This window comes from Euprymna scolopes, chromosome 20 (genome assembly GCF_053919585.1).
Source record: "Euprymna scolopes isolate OS-2025 chromosome 20, ASM5391958v1, whole genome shotgun sequence".
Taxonomy (NCBI): domain Eukaryota; kingdom Metazoa; phylum Mollusca; class Cephalopoda; order Sepiida; family Sepiolidae; genus Euprymna; species Euprymna scolopes.
The window spans coordinates 63722318-63745597 of NC_136501.1; the positions used below are offsets into that span (position 1 = coordinate 63722318).

General features: G+C 33.8%; 1 protein-coding gene across 1 annotated transcript in view; it reads left to right on the forward strand.

Annotated features, from left to right (window-relative positions):
* The window catches only part of LOC145241445 (uncharacterized), a 571697-nt gene that overhangs the window by 221288 nt on the left and 327129 nt on the right, over window positions 1-23280 (forward strand). Inside the window, exon 4 of the mRNA XM_080104406.1 lies at window positions 7300-7404. Coding sequence (XP_079960532.1) covers window positions 7300-7404 — 105 coding nt within the window. The remainder of the gene's footprint in view (window positions 1-7299; window positions 7405-23280) is intronic.

Genomic DNA, 23280 nt, shown 5'->3' on the forward strand with positions numbered 1-23280 from the left:
GAATAACTGCAAAAGTACAACGACTAACGATAATGAAAACGACTGAAATATTAAGGAAAACCCTTGAATGCGGAGAATAATACAAGACAATATAACGAATAAGCGTTACAGGGAATGAAGAACACCGAAACTGCATATTTACAAGTTCTACACCCCCCATTATGCATCCTCCCATTGTTTCATCACCGTCCCCCCCCACAAAAAAATGATACCAAAGGGCCGAGAAGGGTCAATAAGGAGTGAAAGACCGAGGAGCGAGCGCCAACCTGACCTCGGCTGGACAAGCGCGAAGAGAACTGGGACCTTGGTGAGGCTGAATGCCACTCAAATTCCAGTATAAACCAATGGCCACTACCAGCGAGAAATCAATGGTAAGCGGCTGTTGCGATGATGCAAACTCATTTGCAAATGCTATCGAAGGAGGTGGAGAGAGCTGGACGTCTGGGGAGACTTGTTGTCACTCAGCTTCCAGACAACACCAGAGGTTTCCAATCAGATCGTTTGTTGACTTGTGTGAACGCTCCATGTGAGGCAATAATAATAGATAAAAAAAATAGTGCAACTAAAAAAATAAAGTCAACAACTTATATCGTGCGTGCTCTTTTTCTTTCTTTTCTCCCATTTTCTTTTTTATACCCGCGCGAATGGCAGCAGTCATTGTTTTTTCTATAAGAAAGGAAGGGGGGGTCATTCAATGTCACTCGCTATCAACTGTTGATAGTGCTATGTTTTACATTGGTTTTATCTTTATTTTACTGTCGTTCTTTGACGGAGTTGAACGAATTACATTTTTCTTGCAGTACTTGATAATATGCATCTAAATTTATGAGTTTTGAGTATGGATGGTCTCCGCCCTTTTCCCTTCTCTCGGTGGGTGTTCAGTTTTTTCGATATCTGAGTTGCTAGTTTCCACGATGCTTCGCAAATCTTCAAAAGTCTTGAGGGTTTCCTTGGTGGTGGGTTCTTAGGACCGGTCTAGTTCATGCCAGAGAACATTGTGCCACTCTTTGCAAACTCTATAACCCCTATCTACGATTCAACAACTCAGACTTCTTGTATATCAAACAATCATCAAGGACATTTACAATTCTCACGATCCATTCGTGGTCTAGGGTCATCGATGTCACTATTCTGGCTTAGTCGGAATGACATTTTTATCAACAATTCAAGAATTATAACAGATTTTATAATTCTCATCAATCAAAGAATCAGTTCTATTCAAAACGACCATTGTTTTCCTTGCTTGTTTTTTTTTTTCGTTCAATCTATCAGTCAGCCATATACGAATTATATATATATATATACTAGCTGGACGCCTGGCGTTGCCCGGTCGTAGAATATGCTTATACATGATATTTTAATTTATGCAGATTGCAAATGTATTATTATAGAATCAATCCTCTATTGAATATTATATATTACGAGGAATAATTTTCCCAGAGGACTAATTTACAAAAACAAAAAGAAAAATATAACAATAACAATACAATAATGATGATGTCATTCATCAAATTTCTCCTGTAATTGTTTCCAATATGACGTCAACTGATTTTAGGCTTGACGATGAATGTCTTAGAAAAGTCACTTCTTATTAAGGCTTAGCTTTAAAATATGCAAACGAAGAAATGATTTGTGGTAATTTTAAATAATACCTCTTATATTATTGAAAATTAAACTCATTAATTAGAAAAAAAAATAGAAAAAATTAAAATAAAATGGTGAGGTACACCCAGGTTTGAACACAGGATCATTCGATCTGAAGTCGAATGCTCTACTATCGAGCTATATCTCCAGTTGTCAATGATTTTGTTTTATTTAAGAAGAAATCATTTGCCAAGATTTTATTATCTTCCTTGCCGGTGTAACATATAAAATTCTTCTTTTTATCTATAAGGAAAAAAAAATATTTTAAGGGTCGGATGTTTTCGGCTTTCAATATTTATTGGATGAATTTCTGTACAAAACATGTCTTAGAACACTGGCATATAAATTACCGTTGACTGAGATTGGCAAATAAGCATAGCCACTTCGGAAGCTATGAGAGAGGAATTTGCATGCACACACACAGAGTGACTTTATATATATATATATATATATATATATATATATATATATATATATATATATATATATATATATATATATATACATACATACATATATATCCATCTTAATGTATACTAGTGGATGAATGACATAATCAGGGTCTGTATCAGAAATAGTGTAATACTTCCATTAATAATAGCAGTTAGTTGGCAGGCAACTTCACTTCGCCCAGGGGTCAAATCACACAGTACCAGACACACCAATGAGACACTTATCTATATTAGTGGTCTTCAAGGTTCCACCTGATCGATAGCACCATACGTATTATCCTTTATTGTGGAAAGTGTCAGGGGAAAATCGTTACCATTTTATTTATATAGAGAAGAGATTATACTACAGAAGATTAGAACAACATCGCTACCGTCAGTTTCTAATTCAAAGAAATGGCACCTATAATTGGTCTCCCTTACTGAACACTCTTCAACCTCTGTTTATGTATGCCTCCCTAGAAACCGGTAAAAGAGACCAATTATGTTGCTCTTATCTTCTGTAATACATATTACGCTTTTTTTTCTTTTATTTTTAATTTCGGATTTTCTTAATAATCGTGTACTCTGCTAGGGTTGTAATGTGGCCATTACATTTTCACTTGAACCCAACGGGTTGTATACGGTCACAATTGCGAACAAAGGAAATTCGATTTGTTTCATTTTTAACAAAAGACATTTATTAATAGTTCTTTCCAAACCATGCAAGCATCTTTTTTTATACAGTTCCTCTCGTCTGACATGTAGTTAAGACATTTTTTTACATTCTTCATGCTGCCATTGCGGTGAGGCATGTGAAGCTTCCTTTTTGTGCACTGCGATGGGCCTCCAACTAGAGCAGGCAATCGATCGATGATGATTGAAAAATGAACGATTTCACCGATTCCATGACAATAAAATATGGGAGTGCGAAACATTTGTTAACTATCATTCAATAGTGGACAACGTCGGGTCTCCCTTCTAAATGTGGAGGCGAGATACACACGCACACTCGTACATGCACACACACACACACACACACACACACACACACACACACACACACACACACAAGCAAAGTTTTCTAATTTGAGTAGTACAGAAGCAATTTTTAATTATTTAGATTTTTAATTAATAAAATGCATTTATTTTGTTTCAAAAACACATTTTAATAATAAGATTGAAAGGAAGATTCGATAGAGAAATATTTGTTTCGGTTCTTGAGAAAGAGAGAGACAAACTGGAAGAAGATGACAGAAGCGATAGTAATCAACCTTCAACCCCGACCTCGAAGGAGAAGAAGATGTAGCAGTTCATAAATAATGACGTATTTTCTCTCAGTGAAATATCCCTGTTAGGTGATTGGTTACATTCTGACCAATCAGCTTGCAGAGCACGTTCCTTCATTCATATCATATGAATGAGATGATTCTATTGTTGGCATTATTTTCTCCGATATTTTTCTAGTTAGAATTCTTTCTAGAAAGACATTGCGTACTTATGGGAGGGACAAAATGAAGGTTGCAAGCATCCTAAGTGAAAGCAGTTATAATAACTTATTTTCTCTCACGGAGAAATTTCCCAATTAGGCTATTTGATTACATATTGACCAATCAGCTTTCAGAAGGTTTTTATTTCATCAGTCTCAAGGAGGACTGCTTTAGCCTCTTTGGAAATAAAGGGCGATGATATTTTTTTATTTTTTTTTTTTTACACAGTGATCACCACTTATCAAGGCCCGGAAGCCACTCAGGGATAAGGGTTATTGCAAGTACATTACGTTAGTGTGGAGATTTGATGACGTGTTTACTTAAGGAGGGGGTTCATTAGGAATTTGTTAACATTGGACTTGAAGACATCCAAGTTGTAGTCAGGTGGGAAGCAGGCAGACGGAACAGAGTTCCACAGGCGTGCAGTTCTAAGAAAGAAGGTTTGTTCATGGAATCCGCGTTTTGATTTAGGCACAGATATAGAGTCGGGGAAATTTTTCACACTGGATTCAGCTAGACGGGTGTTTTTCGTGAAAGATTGGCGAGGGGGACCAGAGATTGAGATTCTTAAAAGCAACGAGGAAAGACGCCCCCTTTCTCTCTCTTATCCCTGTCTGTTGAACCTCCAAGCTCCAACTGTTTTCGCCTGAAGATATCTGATGGTGGCTAAGTGGTTAACAATACAGATTGATAAACCTGGATATGCCGTGTTCGAATCCAGTTCATTCTGCAGAAACACTTTTAAAAAACTCACACTTGACCTTTGGTCTAATCTCCTGAAGAGAAGGTTAATAAAATAACTGCTCACAATTTTTTTCGGCAAGCTAAAGAACGTTCCAATTTTTCCTTTCCTCACTTAGGCACTGTGCAACTTTCTTTGACCTAAACCAAACGGTACAATTAATTGAATAAACCCTTTCGTCGTTGCTGTGTAAAAGTGGTTTTGTTTTTCGTTTCATGCGACGGTTTCCTTTATTTACATAATAATAATAATAATAATAATAATAATAATAATAATGATAATAATAATAATTAGCGGGACTTGTGGAAATTCCACAGCGGCATTTTTCATATGTCATATATTGCTGCCAGGCATTCTGTGAAAATTCAGTGTAAATGTAGACCCCATGATATTATTGTAGTCTTTTTGATAAAACTGTCAGAATATTTATCTCAGTAATGTGGTATATGTAGTGTCAGAATATAAAAAGCCGAAAAGATTTACTTTCAAATTTTCACAAGAATTTGATATTAGCTCTGACTTTAAATTCATGTTTTTCCTGCGGCTAAAATAACCATTTGTAAATACTCTCCGTCATCATAACAGATGGTTTCTCGATTAATTAACATGTATGCACGTATATGTTGATAGAAATACTTATAAGAGTCTGTGACATATTTCCATTGTATGGACGCATGACATGAACGGAAACCCCACAATATTATTATATCATCTTTAGACAGAACAGATACTACCCTTGGATCCTAACCAGAAGACCAATTATTTTAGTTTCGCATACGACCCAAAGGCGACATCATTTTTTTATTCAATTTTTTTTTCTTTACATTGCGTATTCAGTGATCAGGAGATCCTATTTATTAAAAAGGAAAAGAGAAAGTGAAACATACTACAAAAATTGAATTAACGCATCTATATACTAATTTCATGTTTGTAGTATGGTATCACCTTCTATCCTCAACCTCTTTTTTAATAAATAAGACCTCCTGCTCAAATAATTTATAATCTGGAAACCGTGACACACGTATGTACATACATTAAAGGTACTATGGTATTAATATCTAGATAATATAGGAGTTCCCTTTTAATACTCTCTGAAAAAACTAGCCCTTATACAGGGTGGAACGATAAAATTGTCACCCTAGAAAAGAAGACATGATTCCATTTCCATTTGATGAAAACCGGTTTTCTTTTTATTGTTGCAGACCATCTACTACTTGGCCAGTTGTGTACAAATCCCAAGAACGATAGGAATCTTCTATCATGTCTGAAAGTGACACAATGTTCAACTAGATGTACAACTCATGCTCTTTACCAATCCAAGTTATGGCAACAGGACCATTGCCAGCACCCTCAGAATGCAAATCCTGGCAGTTCAACACTTGCGGGCACAGCTCAACGAAGTTTCCAGCCACACGGTTATGGTCTTTGGTGTGGTTTCAAGTGAGGGCCACATCATGCCACCTCACATCTTCAAAGTTGGCTTGAAAGTCAACACCAACCAAAGTGTACCTGGATGTGCTGAAGAGTGTGGTGATCCCCTGGTGCAATCAGGTGATCGCTGGCAGACTCTTGATGCGGCAATCCAAAGTGACCCAAGTTTGGCTTCAGAAGAAGTGCTACGACTTTGTATCCTTCTCCCGCTGGCCCTCCTCTCCTCTCCCAACCTAACCCGCTGGACTACTGTGTACATTCATACATCGAGAATATCACCAACATGACCTACCTCAACACCAAAGTCAGCCTCATCGCCGCCATCTACTGAGTATGTGCTGAGCTCTTACCAGCACTTGTAGAAAACGCATGCTCCTCATTCGGAATCTGTATCGAAGCAGTGATTGAGGCTGAAAGCGTCTACATTAAATAGATGCCAGCTTTGCTACATAACCAAGTTTCCTGGATTGATTTTTTTCAATAAAAGTTTTAGAATAAATCTGTATCGTTGTTTTCTTTAGGGCGACACATTTATCGTTCCACCTTGAAGATGAAGGAGAAAGTAGATGTCATTAAAGGAAATAAAGCGAAAATAAAATGCTTTTTTTTTGTTCTTGCTATTCAAAAGAAAACTTTTTGCACTAGAGTAAAAGTAAAGTGGTCGACTATAGTCCAGGACAACCCGAAGGTTTCCTTTTCATTGGCTACGATACATGTAAGATGTAAGGGAGGGCGCCACTGTTTTCCCAGGATTACTCCACTTACACTGGACTTTCACTTTATAATGCTGCATGTTTAAGCAAATGGAGCATCAAGTACAAATTTTTCAGTCTTTGGTTGACTCAACCAAGGATTGAACCCGGACCAGTACCAAACATTTTAATCATTATACTAAGTGAGCTGTTTATTTGGTTTGTTTGTTTGTTTGTTTTTTGTGTGGGTTTTTGTTTTTTGTGTTTTTGTTTTATTGTGTTTTTGTTTTTTTACTTATCTACAAGAATTTGTATTATTTTAATTAATCGAACTATTATCCTCATCTTGGACATTATCCTCAGAATGTAACCCCTGACCTTCTTAAGGTGCATCTTGTTGGATTTGGGAATCTTTGTATCGATAGGGGAATTTATATGGAATTTCAAACTGAACACTTTATTCAATGTATGGGAGTAACTTGGTCGCGTTCCGTCAGCGGTAGGAGTCTTAAGTAATTTGTAATTGTATTCTTAGTCTCGTCTGTGCCGAGAATTGAACCTTCAACCTTTAGAAGACTCTCATTTAGATTGGGGGTTACACCGGCTGAAACGTTCTTAGAATAACATGCAAGATGAGAACAGTAGTCCGAATATTATCCAAATCATCAATCATCATCTAAAAATTCCAAAACATAAATCTAAATTAAATATAAAGTTTTAGTTTGAAATATACTCTCGTCGTTGGTCTGTCATTCTTAAAGTTTGAAATGTCATTTTAGTTGTTAAACGCGTAGATTGAATAAAGTATCTTAAAAATAGATCAATCATTTATTTTTATTTATTTATTTTTTTTATTTATTTGTATTTTTCAGCTTTGTACAAATGGTTCCGTGACAGATCTCTCCAAAGATCTTGTCACCCAGAACAAACGAATGGACGAGGTTCTAATTGCATTTATTCTCAGAGAAACATTAAAAGTAAGTATCAGTCACCTTAAACCATTTTCATTTTTGTTTTTCATTTTAATTAACGTTTATTTTCTTCTGAATTCTTGAACATTTTAGGTATGAGAGAGGAAACGATCTATTTTTAATTATATACTAAATACATACTAAATGGAGGCACAGAAATATCTGAAATAGTACCCGGATGCGGGATTACGCTATTCCATTAAATGGATCTTTAGATCTTATCAGACCAGCCGTCTAGAAGAATCAATCATTATATATATAATGATGCTTTGGGTAGATCTGAGTATAAGGAAAAAATTAGTTTTAAAGAATCCAATTCTGAACGTAATGGTATGAATAGAGCCGGCAGCAGAAGGTGTTACTATTTGATGCCATATAATATTGGCATAGAAAAAAGGTGTTACTATTTGATGCCATATAATATTGGTATAGAAAAAAGGTGTTACTATTTGATGCCATATAATATTGGCATAGAAAAAAGGTGTTACTATTTGATGCCATATAATATTGGCATAGAAAAAAGGTGTTACTATTTGATGCCATATAATATTGGCATAGAAAAAAGGTGTTACTATTTGATGCCATATAATATTGGCATAGAAAAAAGGTGTTACTATTTGATGCCATATAATATTGGCATAGAAAAAACAAACAAATACAGAGTTAGTGGTATTAAAATTGAAAATGAATTACAAAATGATCGAAACCAGATAGCAGTGTTTCATTCCGTTTTTATTATAACTGACATTCGTTTCCCTGATATCTTTCTAGTTAGAATTCTTTCTAGAAAATCCTATTAAGAAAGGGATCATGTGAAGGTTGCCAACATCCCTAAGTGAAAGTGTTGCTGTGAAACGAACTGGATTCGAACTTTGCGCATCCAGGTTGTTAATTAATGCCGTCAACCACTTAGCTTCTCTGCTGCTGATGTCTTCTTAAAATAATCAGTATTCATTGATTCTGAAAGCCTATCTCAAAATCTCTCCCATCCCCAAACTGACACAGAAAATGAAGCAGAGTCAACGATCCAGATCATTTTGATTTCCTGTGTATAAAAGTCAAAAGAAAATTTAAAGATTTTATTCCTAAGAATCCAATACTTCCCCCCCCCCCCGTTGTGGATGGAAGGACCATGCAAAATAAAAGGTCGTTGATAGTTTTGTTTAATGAAAGGAAACTACAGTTTCCGGGTTCATTTACTTAGAACGTGATCTGAACAGGAGATGTAATGGAATCAGTTTCTTTGCACGAGGAGAGGAGATATCAAGTTGATTTTAAATGGGACCCTTAAGTAGTGGTGGCAGGAGGGCCAGAAAGCATTGTTTATTTATCAACCTTTTCACTGTACTGAGACCCAAATTTTTTCTCAAACATTTCAGATAACACATTTAGGAAACTAACCCTAACCCTTACCCTAACGTCTCTAAGAAATGTATCTAAAATCTGTTCATGGAATGTGAGGACCAGAGGACAAAATAAGAAAAGCTAGAGTTACGAGGCTGCTTTATTGTGCTTCTTACCTTGGTGACAAAATTAAAGTAAATAAATTTATTTTAAGGAATTTCTTCCATAACTAACCAGCAGAGCATTACCATTATCGACGAAGGAAGAAGAGTAACCTACCCAGTGATGATTAAAGATATGTTTTGCATGGAGATAAATTATATGAAAACCATACGATCAATGTATAATGTAAGTCTTTAAGATCTGTTTGTAACATATGCAAATGACCAAGCTATGGCACAAGCGTGACGTCAGAGCAAAGGAAGGAAAAAAGCACATGGGGAAGACAGAAACTTTTAAGCAGGTGTCGACACTGCAGAGTTGATTTAAGCATGTGGTGCCACAGCAGGAACTTTTAAACAAGATGCAAGACTCATTTATCCTTCAAACTTTAAACAAGATTTTTGGACAACCGTATAAAGTGGAACGAATTACAGCAATAACAGTTGGTTATAGATGCAGATTACTGAAGTGTTAATTGACCCTGAGGGGGAAAACAGGAATGCGACTATATTGTTGCTGACTTGGAAAATACGTGTCAGGCAGTTTGGCGTAGAAGCGACTGGTAATAAATGCCTTTTATTTCAACTGAAAAAAAAAAACTTGTGCCGAATTTCTTTCCTTTGTTTCTTTGCAAGACTTCATGCACACCGTTGCGTTTGTGTTAAAATGTAACAACAATCACGTTACATGTTGATGTTAGAGGAAGATTAAATCTGGACAGCATGGGTATATGTGTCCAGAAAAAGAAAATCTCGCTGGCTTGATCATATTGAAAGAATGAATAGTTCTTGAGTTAGTCTATGTAGAACAGTTGAGATAGCAGGATCAGTTAGTAAAGAAACGTCATGGAAAATATTGAAAATGATAAAGACGAATTTGAGAGAAAGTGGGGTGAATAAATAAATAAAAAAATGGCCAGACATGAGTTAGTTTGAGAGTCAATTTCTATAAACTGTCCCACAAGTGTCAGCATATAAGACAGACGTTAGACTCTTGATGATGGTAATGATGATGATGATTGTGATGGTGATGATAATGATGGTGCTGCTTCTGTTGTTGACGATGATGATGATGATGATGGTGATAATAATGATGTTGCTGATGATGATGCTGCTGTTGATGATGATGATGATGATGATGATGATGATGATGACGCTGATGATAATGCTACTGCTGCTGATGCTGATGATGATACTACTTCTGTTGCTTATGATAATGATTATTCTACTGCTGCTGTTCCTGCTGATGATGATAACGATTATAAATTTTACATGCTGGCATGCAGTGGTCAATTTTAAGAAATTGACTTATAAATTGACTTATCTCTGGCCAGTTGCGCGCCCGTAGAACTGTTCTGTTTGCCTGCTTTCCAGCTGACTACAATATGGTCATCTATGAGTTCAACATAAACAAGTTCTTGATGAGCTGTCCCCTTAGGCAATCCAATTTACCAAAATTCCACTACCAACGATTACTATGGCATTGTCCCATTGACTACCATACACTCATTAACCTTTATCCTCGAATCGCCTCCAAGCCTTGATGAGTGTGACTCCTTTGAAAACAAAATCTCTCTGTACTGACCAGATTTGATCTTCATCTTAGCTTGTCTTTAACACTCATATAAACACATCCATCATATCATTCTTATATCATTTCTCTCCATGCAACACATGACCCTAACCTTCACTGACCAGGTTTTACTTCCATACTTCATCACATTGCATACCCATGCTTGATAGACTCTTTTCTTGGTCAACAGTGGTCACTTTCAACTGGTTAGTAATGGCAGAACTTCCCTGAACTTATTCCATCTATTTCTAATTCTTGCAATCACACTAGCACCTGCTACACTCTGTCATGCATTGTATCGCCAAGGTAACCAAATTTCTCAACAACCTCAATAGCTTTTACATCGAGATTCACTTTCTCCATATCTGAGTTCTCATCCATCTCCATTGTCTTTCACTTTTTTCACATAAATTGATTATCCACTCACAACCTATCCATAATTCTGCCACACCTTTTGCATATGTGCAATGCTTACCACAAAAATTTGAATTGCACCTGACTTCCTTTCACAAATTGAGCAGGGGGAATTTTTCTTCTTTTTTCCTGGTAACATGTCCAAGCCATTTCTGAAATGGCTTTTTTTCCTGTTGCCTGTGGTATGTTGCTGAACCTGCGCAGTTCTAGGAGGTCCACTCTCGCAGGCCTTGCCTTCACTCTTTGAGAAGAGGTTAGTCTATTGTTAATCGCCTGAGACACCGACGGAACTGATGAGGCATTTTTTTGAAAGCCAAAGGGCTCTTCCTTTAGGACGCTGGCTCTTCAATCCCACTTTCCGACCCTTGTGTCACATCTTTCCACTGTGGAAGGGAGATAAAAAAACTTTCCAATACTACAACTATTGACCGTCACTTTGGTAACATTCACTCCCAGCCTTTACTTTCTATTTAATTTATATAATTGTTTTCAGTTAATATATGTTTAGTAATTCGAAAAGCCAAATATTTAACCAGTACAATTTTTATTTTTGCAACTGCTTGTTTATTCAGCCAATAAGCAATCATCTTCGAATTCATACATCTGTTGTATTCGATCAAAAATCTTTTTTTTTTTCTTTCATTTATTTTCCAGCCAATAGGATTTAAGTATTTCAATCACATGACCAGACTTATTATCTAATTAGATGTTTATATAACTAATAGAAATTTCTTATTTATTCAAGGCCAGTCAGTGGCAAGTTTGCTGTATGAAGGTTAAACCACTTCATATATTGATCGGTAGCTCATTTTCTAAAAAAGTGAACATCTTTGAACTGCCGTTTAACTTTGATCTGCCTTGTCCTATTTTCAAACATGCAATCTACACAATTTGATTTGGGGAGCAGCTGATTAATCTGAACTCTCTTATTTAAATCTGCTTGACTAATGTGACATTTCAAATGGATTGAAATAAGCTGGATATTAATTGTCTTTTTTTAAGCTGCTATCTAGAATACACCTAGCGTGGCAGGTTCATAATGCAGAGACTCCTTAGGACCCTTTACACACACACACACACACACACACACACACACACACACACACACACACACACACACAAGACCCCTTTAACAAAATAAAGGTGACCTCTTTAGAGAATAAAGAAAAAGCAGTCAACTTCAGTGCAAATACAATACTTTGACATTCTATCGTTTAATACTCTGGCTGTTTACAATGCATGCTTGCAGACTTGACATTTATAGGTGCTTAACTTCCCCCGATTCTTGTGTTAATTGCCGATAGTCTTGAAGTAAGATGCTAGCCTGCGAAGTCAAGGGTGACTTTGTGACTGGGTTTGAGTTTTCTGACCAGCAGTAATTATCTTCCTACACTGATGATTGCGTAACGATATATATATATATATATATATATAGTAAGTTAGAAAAATATATATGGCAATTAAGCTACACAGAATATTCTGTGTTTCATCCACTAGGATTCGTCAGGCTGAGGAATCCTAGTGTGGATGAAATGTGGAATATTCTGTGTAGCTTAATTGCCATATATGTTTTTCTAACTTACTACCAAGCTCTACCTATGTATTAAGCACTATTTAAAAAAATACTTAGTTTATGCATAAAATTATACTTTCATATATTAATTTATGTGATTAAATGAAGTAGTCGTATATATATATATATATATATATATATATATATATATATATATATATATATATATATATATATATATATATATATCATTGTTGGTAGTTTGGATCTCTACTTTATAAATCTTTATGAATGGTACAGCTTTGAAGGCCTAGTCTGGTGGTGAAAGGGTAACGGACAGTGTTCACAGGGAACTATAAAAGGAAGATGAGGTTGTTCACTCCACTCTGTTCTTTCCTTTATCTTTCCCAACATATATATATATATATATATATATATATATATATATATATATATACATACAGCACAATCACGTTGACACCGGTTCACGTTAGAGTACTGAAGTTAAGCAACGTTGAGCTTGGCCAGTACCAGAGGGGTGACCATTTGAGAAGTCTAAGCGCTGTATGTACTGCACCAAGTCGTAGAAATTTCCAGGTTGGTATCTGGAGGCGCATTAATTCACTGAGAGAGATGCCCGCCAGTCTTCGTTAAGACATGCATCTAGGAGAAGGAAACTTTGATGTAAAAACCTGCGGTTTACTGTATACTCTGCCCCGACAGAGATTAGCAGTAATAGCAAAATGGGTGGATGGTTCTACACAAAGCCACTATAAACAAATCATCTGTGGGGATTTTTGAGCAACTTAGTTGTTGTGGCGGAAGCTCATACTTCGAAATCGACGGGAGAGTCCATCATATATATATATATATATATATATATATATATATATATATATATATATATAGTAATTTATAAAATATATATGGCGATTAAGCTTAATCGCCATATATATTTTATAAATTACTAACTAGCTCTACCTACGTATTGAGCACTTTTGAAGTAAATACTTAAAGTTTACACATAAATCTATACTTTCGTATATTAAATTCATGTGAGTAAATGAAGTAGTTATATATATATATATATATATATATATATATATATATATATATATATATATATATATATATACTTGTTTATTGTTATATAAACATGCTCACATCCCGCTGCTACAAATAGCCACTTGTTTCAATCAAACAACAGATATCATCAGGCAGCGACTTGACTATTCAAAAGTTCAATGAACTTTTGAATAGTCAAGTCGCTGCCTGATGATATCTGTTGTTTGATTGAAACAAGTGGCTATTTGTAGCAGCGGGATGTGAGCATGTTTATATAACAATAAACAAGTATTATCAGCTCTTTTTATTGAGCACTATCTAACAACCTCGTTGAATTCATTAGTCCATTACTTTTGAATATAAAAAAACCCGAGTATATATATATATATATATATATATATATATATATATATATATATATATATATATATATATATATATATATATATACACACACAGTGTGATTGGAAAATAACTCCCTATTTTAAAATGCAATTTATATTTGAAAAATAATTTACACAATTAATGAATATTAGAAGAAAGTATAATGCATGGGCTTTTATTTAAGATTCAATATAGCTTTTCAAGTTGACCAGGAATCGCAACTGATTTCACAAGAAACTCTGGCGGAATGATAGTCATAACTTCACGTATTTGCTCTTCAAGTTTTTCTATATTTCTTAGTTTTGTTGAATAGAGTTGCTCTGTCGTCCACCCACTCCTCCCCCAAAAAATCGCAGGATTCAAATCATATCCCATAATGTTCAATAAATTACAAGGTAAACATTTGAGAAATATATATTTAGAAAGATCTACTCTTGCAATATACGCTCCTTTCCTAAGTGTAATTTTTACATTTTGCAAAATATATACGGACATTACACGGGGTCTTTATAGTAATTTAAACAAGTCGACCAGGAATCGCATTAACTGATTTCACAAGAAACTATTGTGGAATCGTATTCACGTATTCGCCTTTCAAGTTCTTCTAAATATTTTGGTTTGATTGAGTAGGCTTGCTCTTTCAGCCAATCCCAGAGAAAAAAAAGTCGCAGGGTGTTAAGTCAGAACATCTGGCCAGTCATTCGTGCAAACTACGACGACTCAAGTATCTTCCAGGAAATTGGGTATTTAGCTATTCGTGAACAATAATAGCAAATAGTGGAGGAACTCCATCTTGCATAAAAAATCAAATCTTCAATATTGTCCCAAGCACGAATAATTGGTCAAATTTCAGCTCTCAACATAGTGGGGTACCTCCACACTTTATTTGAGAATTTTCTTAAAGATTTCAGCTGTTTTTAACATTACCATCTGTTGTATAGTATCAGTCTTCCCTTTGATTCCAATTTCTCTAGTTTTTTTTTCTAGATTTTGAGGACTGTTCCTTGTGCTCTTATGATTATTGGTATCATGTTGACTTTCTTAATATTCCATATAACTTTCAGTTCTCTGGCTAGTTCCATGTATTTTTTGTCTCTTTGATCTTTATCCTGTGGTGTGAAAGGACTATAATTTGGCAGCTTTTTTTCCTTCTTGTTAACTATTATGACGACCGGTTTCCTCGCTTGTGTGAGTTTATCTGTTTGTACCTCCATGTCCCACAGGTTTTTGTGGTCTTCATTTTACAGTACTGTTTCCATCTTGTGTTTGTGTCATCTGTTTGCACGCGCAAAATGCAATCGTTTGCATCGTTCTTAGTGTACTGATTTCCCCAAGCAGTCGTGTCTGTTCTAGTATTCTTTTGAGGCAAGTTTGATGCATTCACTTACTATATGATTTATCATTTGGTCCTTTTGTCCATAGAATCTAGATTTGCCGTTTTCTTGGGTTTTGTCAATCTTAGCTTTGGAATAGTTTGTTCTTGTTGCATTGTTTTGTGCAGCTGTAAGTAGTGAATCTGTTTCTTCGTTTAGGTATCTGTTTTGCAGTCATGCCCAGATATTTTCGTAAGCCTCTTTTCTTGTAATTCTTATAAATCGTCTGTGTAGCTGTTTCTCTTCCTACTTTTCTTTTCTCGTCTTGTTGCTCGTTTCTCTATTCCCTGTGCTGTTTATTTTGTTTGAAACCGTTTTTTTTTAACTAATGACTCACAACTTATCAAGGCTAAAAGTATTCAAGGATAATGATTAATTAAATAGATAGAGCGTTAATTGAATGATGAAGAATATTATAAGAGGATTGAAAATGATGAATGAAATGCACAGAATTTGATTACTGATGAGGACTGTTTGTGACAAGTATTTGTTGGCATTGAATTTGAAGATGACCATGTTGTAGTCTTCAGGGATGTAGGATTTTATCTGAATAAGTTTACTGAACCAAAGCGGCACCAACCATAGGCAGGCTAAACTGGTTCCCTTTGAAAGAGGAAGTTTCATGGGAGCATGCAGTTTACAAACGGTCCTCAGTCGCATGTATACCCCCATTAGTCGCATGTACACCCCCGTCAGGGGAGATGATGACATTAGGTTTTTACAGCTCTTGCAAGGAGGTGTCGACGTCTTCCTACATACAGCGCCTAGTATTTCCAAATAATCACCATTTGGTACTGACCAGGCTCAACGTTGCTTAACTTCAGTGATCTAACTGAAACAGGTGTGTCAAAATGAGTATGCCATCTGAATAAGTTTCCAACGAATTAATACATATACATATTTACCGGTGAGTTAACCGTATTTATTGAACAGACAGAAAAAAGGGCATTCATTAGAATAGTCACCAAAACAAAAAGTGGTGAAAAAAATAAACATGCACCAAATAAGTGTTACCAAAGGCAAGGTAAGTTACTCTTCTACCTACTTAGATAAGTTTTTATGTCTTAAGTTATTTTTAATTGTTTTTTACTTTAAAATAAAAATAGTGTAAAACCTGTCTAGTTAAAAAAAAAAAAAAATGCTGGTCAAATTTGAGCCATAGCCGAGTTTTGATAATCACTAAAACAGTTGAAAATTGGAAAAAAAAAATGCTGGTCAAATTTGAGCCATAGCCGAGTTTTGATAATCACTAAAACAGTTGAAAATTGGAAAAAAAAAATGCTGGTCAAATTTGAGCCATAGCCGAGTTTTGATAATCACTAAAACAGTTGAAAATTGGAAAAAAAAAAAAAAATGCTGGTCAAATTTGAGCCATAGCCGAGTTTTGATAATCACTAAAACAGTTGAAAATTGGAGAAAAAAAAATGCTGGTCAAATTTGAGCCATAGCCGAGTTTTGATAATCACTAAAACAGTTGAAAATTGGAAAAAAAAGCTGATAGAAACATATCCACTAAATGTCACCAATCATACAAAAAAAGCAATTATCGAGGCTCGATTATGGCTGTAACGAGACTGCCATTTTATTTTCGTTTAAACTGGACAGACTTGATATTGCTTTTATTTTTAAGTAAAATAAACGCTTTAAAATTAGTTAAAATGCAACAATCATATCCAGGTAGTAAGAAGAGTAACTTATCTGGCATTTATTAGTATTTATTCGTTGTATATCTATTTTTTCACACATTTTTTTTGTTGTTGTTTTGTTGACTATTCTATTAAATGCCCCAAAAAAGCAGTTCGTTACATGCAAACATCATCGATTTATTATTATTATTATTATTATTATTATTATTATTATTATTATTATTATTATTATTATTATCTGGAACAGTAAACTTTTTCACGTGTTTTAACCTTTAGCAAAAAATCATTATCAAAGAAACCCCTTCCCCACATTTAAAATGCATAATTGATTTTGTCAAATTACTGCAACAATTTGCGTTCTGTGTATGCTTTTTTTTTTTTTAACTGAAATGTGATTCGTCAATGTTGGCATCATAATACCTTACCTGCTCTTTAGGAAATTTCCCTTCCCATCCCATTTCTACTATAAAATAAATGCATTCGGGTTTTTCTACAACTTCGCATTCCCTCTTTCTGTCTCAGTGGAAGCCCATTTTACCTAACATATATGTATGTTTCTCTTTGGCGTGGATATTTATCCTGAATTACCTATCTTTTCTGTCTGACTATGTTTTTGGTGGGGCAGAGTTATCGTCCCTTTCCTGAACTATGGAGTATCATTTCATCGCCAACCCGTGCGAATGCTGTGTTTGGTGGCAATGGAACAAGAGCAATCGGTTGTTTCTTTATGTCTACAAAACACAATACAACTGCAAGGTAGTCGCCATTTTTTATATTTAACTTCTTCCTTATCAGTTCAGTTGATTCAAAATCAAAATGCTGAGTAATTAAAAACAAAATTACCAGTTTATGTACATTTACATTTCTTTCCAAATTAACTTTTTATTTTTGTTAACATTTCTTAAAAAATTAACATTTCGTTTTAATTCACCCTTCTTTCTAAATTAACAATTTCATTTGTACTTCTTCATAAATTAAAAATTTGTTTCCAATTACATTTCTTAAAAAAATTAACATTTCATTTTCATTCACATTTCTTTCAAATAAAACAATTCATGTTCTTTTACACTTCTTTAAAAATGAACAATTTTTTTTCCGATTACATTCCTTAATCATTTTAATTCCCATTTCTTTCAAAACTAACAGTTCACTTTCATTTACACTTCTTTAAAAATTAACATTTGTTTTTCATCAACATTTAGAAACAAATTGAGGGTTCATTTTATTTTACATTTCTTTACAAATTAACAATTCATTTTCATTTACACTTCTTTGAAAGTTAACCATTCATTTTCAATCACAGTTCTTCCAAAGCTTACAATTCATTTTCAATCACAGTTCTTCCAAAGTTAACAATTAATTTTCAATCACAGTTCTTCCAAAGCTTACAATTCATTTTCAATCACAGTTCTTCCAAAGTTAACAATTCATTTTCAATCACAGTTCTTCCAAAGTTAACAATTCATTTTCATTCACACGTCTCTCAAAATTAGCAGTTAATTTTTATTCAGACTTCTTTCAGAATCATCAGTTCATTCACACCTTTTTCAAGATGAATAGTTCATTTTTATTTACAGTTCGTTCAAAATTATCAGTTCATTTGTATTCCTTGTTCATTTCTTGTTTGGGAGCAGAATTGTTTTCTCCTCGACACATTATATCTATAAAAGTAAGAATGTGTGTGTGAGGACACTTCTCAACCAATATACTCAATGAATTTTTGATATACAGATTTGAAATTTTGGATATAGTGCATTCAGACATGCGGAAAACTTTTTAATCCATTTTCATCCGAAAAAAGGGCTGCTGAGAAATACAAAAATGAAAAATTGGTACATGAGTGTGATCGGATTTTAATCTGTTTAACTGTTTCAGAAATGCGCATGCGTGGCCATGAAACATGATAGCTTTTTCTGTTAAGAGTAAGTAGATTGGAAAACACTTTGTAAATACGAGTCAAGCTGGTTTAATGATTATCGTACTTGACTCCTCACTGTCTTTAGGTTTTGGTTTCGAACTCAGCTCAGGTACTTTTTTACTTACAAGAAGTGAACTGTTTAGAAAACAACGTAATACTGCATGCACATGTCTCAGTTTCTTTCCGTTTTTTTTACTTCATTTTTTTTAAGGAATTTGATGTTACGTTTAATACCGGGCAACGCCGGGTATATATGCTAGTATATCTATAAAAGTGAGAATGTGTGTGTGTGTGTGTGTGTGTGTGTGTGTGTGTGTGTGTGTGTGTGTGTGTGTGTGCGAGGATACTTCTAAAGCAATATACTCAACAGATTTTTGATCTATAAACTTGAAATTTGGTATATAGAAAATGTGGAAAACTTTTAATCCGTTTTCATCCGAAAAACGAGCTGCTTAAGGATCAAAACATTGGTCCATGGGAGTCGTAGGATTTTTATCTGTTTGCTAACTGTTCCACGAATGCACATGCGCGAATGGTTCACATAACAGATTCAGTATGTTAAAACAAGTAGGTTGGAAAACACTTTTAAAATATCGTGTCAAGTTGGCTTAATTGGTTGTTATACTTGAACCTACTGCCTTAAGGTTTTAGTTTCGATCTCAGCCCGAGTATATTCCCCCCCCCCTTTTTTTACTTACAACAAAAGAAATGCCTAGAAAAAAAAAACATAATACTCACATGCATATGTCTCAGTTTCTGTGTAAATTAAAATATATTTGTGTGTATTTTACGACTAGGCAACGCCGGTGGCCTGCTAGTATATATATATATATATATATATATATATATATATATATATATATATATATATATATATATATATACAGAGAGAGAGAGAGAGAGAGAGAGAGAGAGAGAAAGCAGGCAGACAGACAGAGAGAGGGGGAGAGAGAGATTAATAATTTCGAAATTATCAATCAAGTTTTCATAGAAGGAAACATAACAAAATAAAATTAAAGTAAAATATTTCTGGGTATCCAGAAATATTTTACTTTATTTCTCGATTGTTTTATTTGTAAATATCGAATGAATAAAAGGATATCGTTTCTGAAATGATCGTACACATAAATGATTTTCTTGTTTCCTCCTATGAAAACTTGATTAATCATTTCACAATTATTAATCTCTCCCCTTTTCTATTTATATAACTATAGATAAGTAAACCTCCCAAGCTTATCATAACTGCAATACTCCGAGCACAGCGCCTTTAAATATATTTCACTGTTGCTTTGCTCTGTTAGACCCTGTCTACTACACTCTATTATATACATACATACATACATATATATATATATATATATATATATATATATATATATATATATATATATATACTAGCAAAAGTACCCGTCATTGACTGGGTCCAAAAACAGCCTACACAAAATGGACTCATTTATAAAGTATGATAGGTTATGAAAAGGAAGGGTTGTAAAGAGATAGCTTCGAATTTAGGGGTATCAAAACCAAAGCAAAATATGATAAAAGTAAAAATAAAATAAACCCCATAATTTATTATACCATACCTGTTCACACTGAAACACTTATCACAATATTCTGTGGATCTATATTAAAACACCTTGTTAAACTTTGTGACATATTTCCATTCTATGGAGGTCAGGCGCGAACGAGCATCCCATAATTTTATTATACTATATTTCTTCAAACTGAAACATAATTATCAAAGTATACTTAGGCAGATAGATATGAAAAGTCTTTATTAAAGTGTGTGCCTATTTCCATTCTATGGAGGCCAGGCGCGAACGCAGACCCCACAATTTTATTATACCATCCCTATTTAAGTTAAAACATACTTATCAAAGTATTATTATGTACATCTATATCAAAAACACTTGTAAACATTTTTTTTTGATTTTAAAATTTTTTATTTCCATACTTTGTGGACCAGGCGCGAACGCTGACCCCACAATTTTAATGAACCACCGTTCTGCCAGATCAAACATAACCATCCCTATGTCTCGATACATCTTCTATCATTATATGTGATCAGTTTTCTATAATAGTCAACTATACAGGAGCCTATTCGTGACCAGACACACACACAGATGTTCAGCTTTATATATATATACGAGCAAACAGTTAATAAAACATGTTAAAAAACACTTTGAAATGAGTTAAAAACATATTTAATCTGAAAAGGAAACACTAGATAAGTGGATAGTCCTTAATCCGCGGAGTTTCAAAGAAATACTTTCCTTCTCATCAGAGGGTAGGAATTAGCAAATTGCGGGATCGGATTTTGCATGCAGAAGTATTTGATGAAACAACAAGTAAGTCAAAGATCTTACTTGAAAACAAAAAAAGTGAAGCAGAGGGAATATGGAGAAGAAAAAGGTGATTACACATGAATGGATAGTCTGGTGGAAGATAAATAATCCAGTGACGGTAAAATCCAAATATATAACTTCAAGAATATTATATATATATATATATATATATATATATATATATATATATATATATATATATATCTGTGAAAATATACTTTATTTCCTTATAGTATATACCAATCCCGTTCTAAGAAACTCAATTACAGAGCAATATAATGAACGAATGACAAAAGTCTATATTCCAAAGTTCATGATAAAGATAATAGAGATAAAGTTCGTTTTCAAATGATTAAAAATCTTAAAATTGGAAGAGAAGCTGCAAATACCTTATAATATCTTTACATTACGATGGATTTACATTTTGGACATTACATTTTGATGGATTGATTGTTGCTATTTCGTCTGATTAGTTAAGGGCAAAATAGATTCACGGATTGATAGAATAATTGAGTGATTTTGTACTACAAAACAGATACCGCAAAGAATTGTAAATGTCAACTAAATTAAAGGAATAAATTGTAAGATGGTTAACATCATGACCTTTGGAATATAGACTTTTGTCATTCATTCATTAATAGGGCCATGACAACAGAATATTCTTTTCGTTGTTTTTACTTTTGAGTGTGTATCCGTTGATATCTTATATGCTCTTATATAGAGTGATGTGCTTCTTGGTTGATTAACTGTGTTTAACTGTGTCGGATATATACTCAAGGGTATTCTGTTGTCATAGCCCTATTCATTATATATATATATATATATATATATATATATATATATATATATATATATATTGCTCAACACACACCTCCAAACACCCCGGACAACACACACACACACATATATATATATATATATATTGCTCAACACACACCTCCGAACACCCCGGACAACACCCACACACATATATATATATATATATATATATATATATATATATATATATATATATATATATATATATGTTCCCCAAGTGTTTTGAGGTATGTGTTGAGCAAAAAAAAAAAAGAAAAGAAAGTGGTTGTAGGTAGGCAGGCTTGGTTATTGCCAAGTACTACACTAATCTATATAATACTAAAACTCTATGGATCTTGTATGTTTGCAATCAGATTTCTGGTTTTCAACATCCGGTTGCGCATGCGTAAATAGCAACGTCTTCAATCCGTTATTCCAATTCCGGAATTTTTATATCGCTTTTAATACAAACAATTTCATTTAATTTGATCAAATAGTTATTTATATATACAAATAATACATAGATTCATAGATAATTATAATATATATTATAAAATCTGTTTATCTATGAATCTATTAATAATATGAAATATTACCCTATACAATTTATGGAAAGAAAACACCTCTCACTTTCCCTCTAATAGATTTCAACACTCCTACTCCCTCTGTTTTCGTTACGTACGCGAGAAATAGTTACGTGTATGTGTGAGAGAGAGAAAAAGGGAGCGATGTAAAACTGGATAGAGTTATCCCCCTTAACTAATGCAGACCTTTTTACTAGAGGGCGTTATTACAAAAAAATTTCTTTTTCTTCTTCCCATGTTTTTTAAAGTCGTCTGCTTACATTTCCAAACGGAAAGCTGAATCGGTAAATGCACACATTTCTATTACATTAAATAGTGTTTTCCTTTACACAATGGGTACTGAATGTTTGCTTAAATTAAATGAAAAAAGTTACATTTTATTTTCATTTTCTATTTAAAAAGCCATTATTAACATGTGGAGAGTGTTTTTTTTATTATTCTATACTTTCAACTAACAATTTCATTTAAAAGATGATATATCAAAATTTGAATTTAACTATAATAAGGATTATGATACCTGTTCAGTGCATATTTACCTATAAGTATGACCAACCACTTATAATTCAGTAACTGTAATTTGAAAAAACAGAACGACTCATAGAAATCTATCTATATTCTTTTTTCATTTTAATATACTTTCATAGAAATGCTTCTGTTATGTAAAAAAAAACTATTTTCTTTATGCCACAAGTGTCACGCTCATACATGAATTCCATAGCTAATATAACGTACTGACCCAACAGGTTACGGGTGGTCTAGTATTT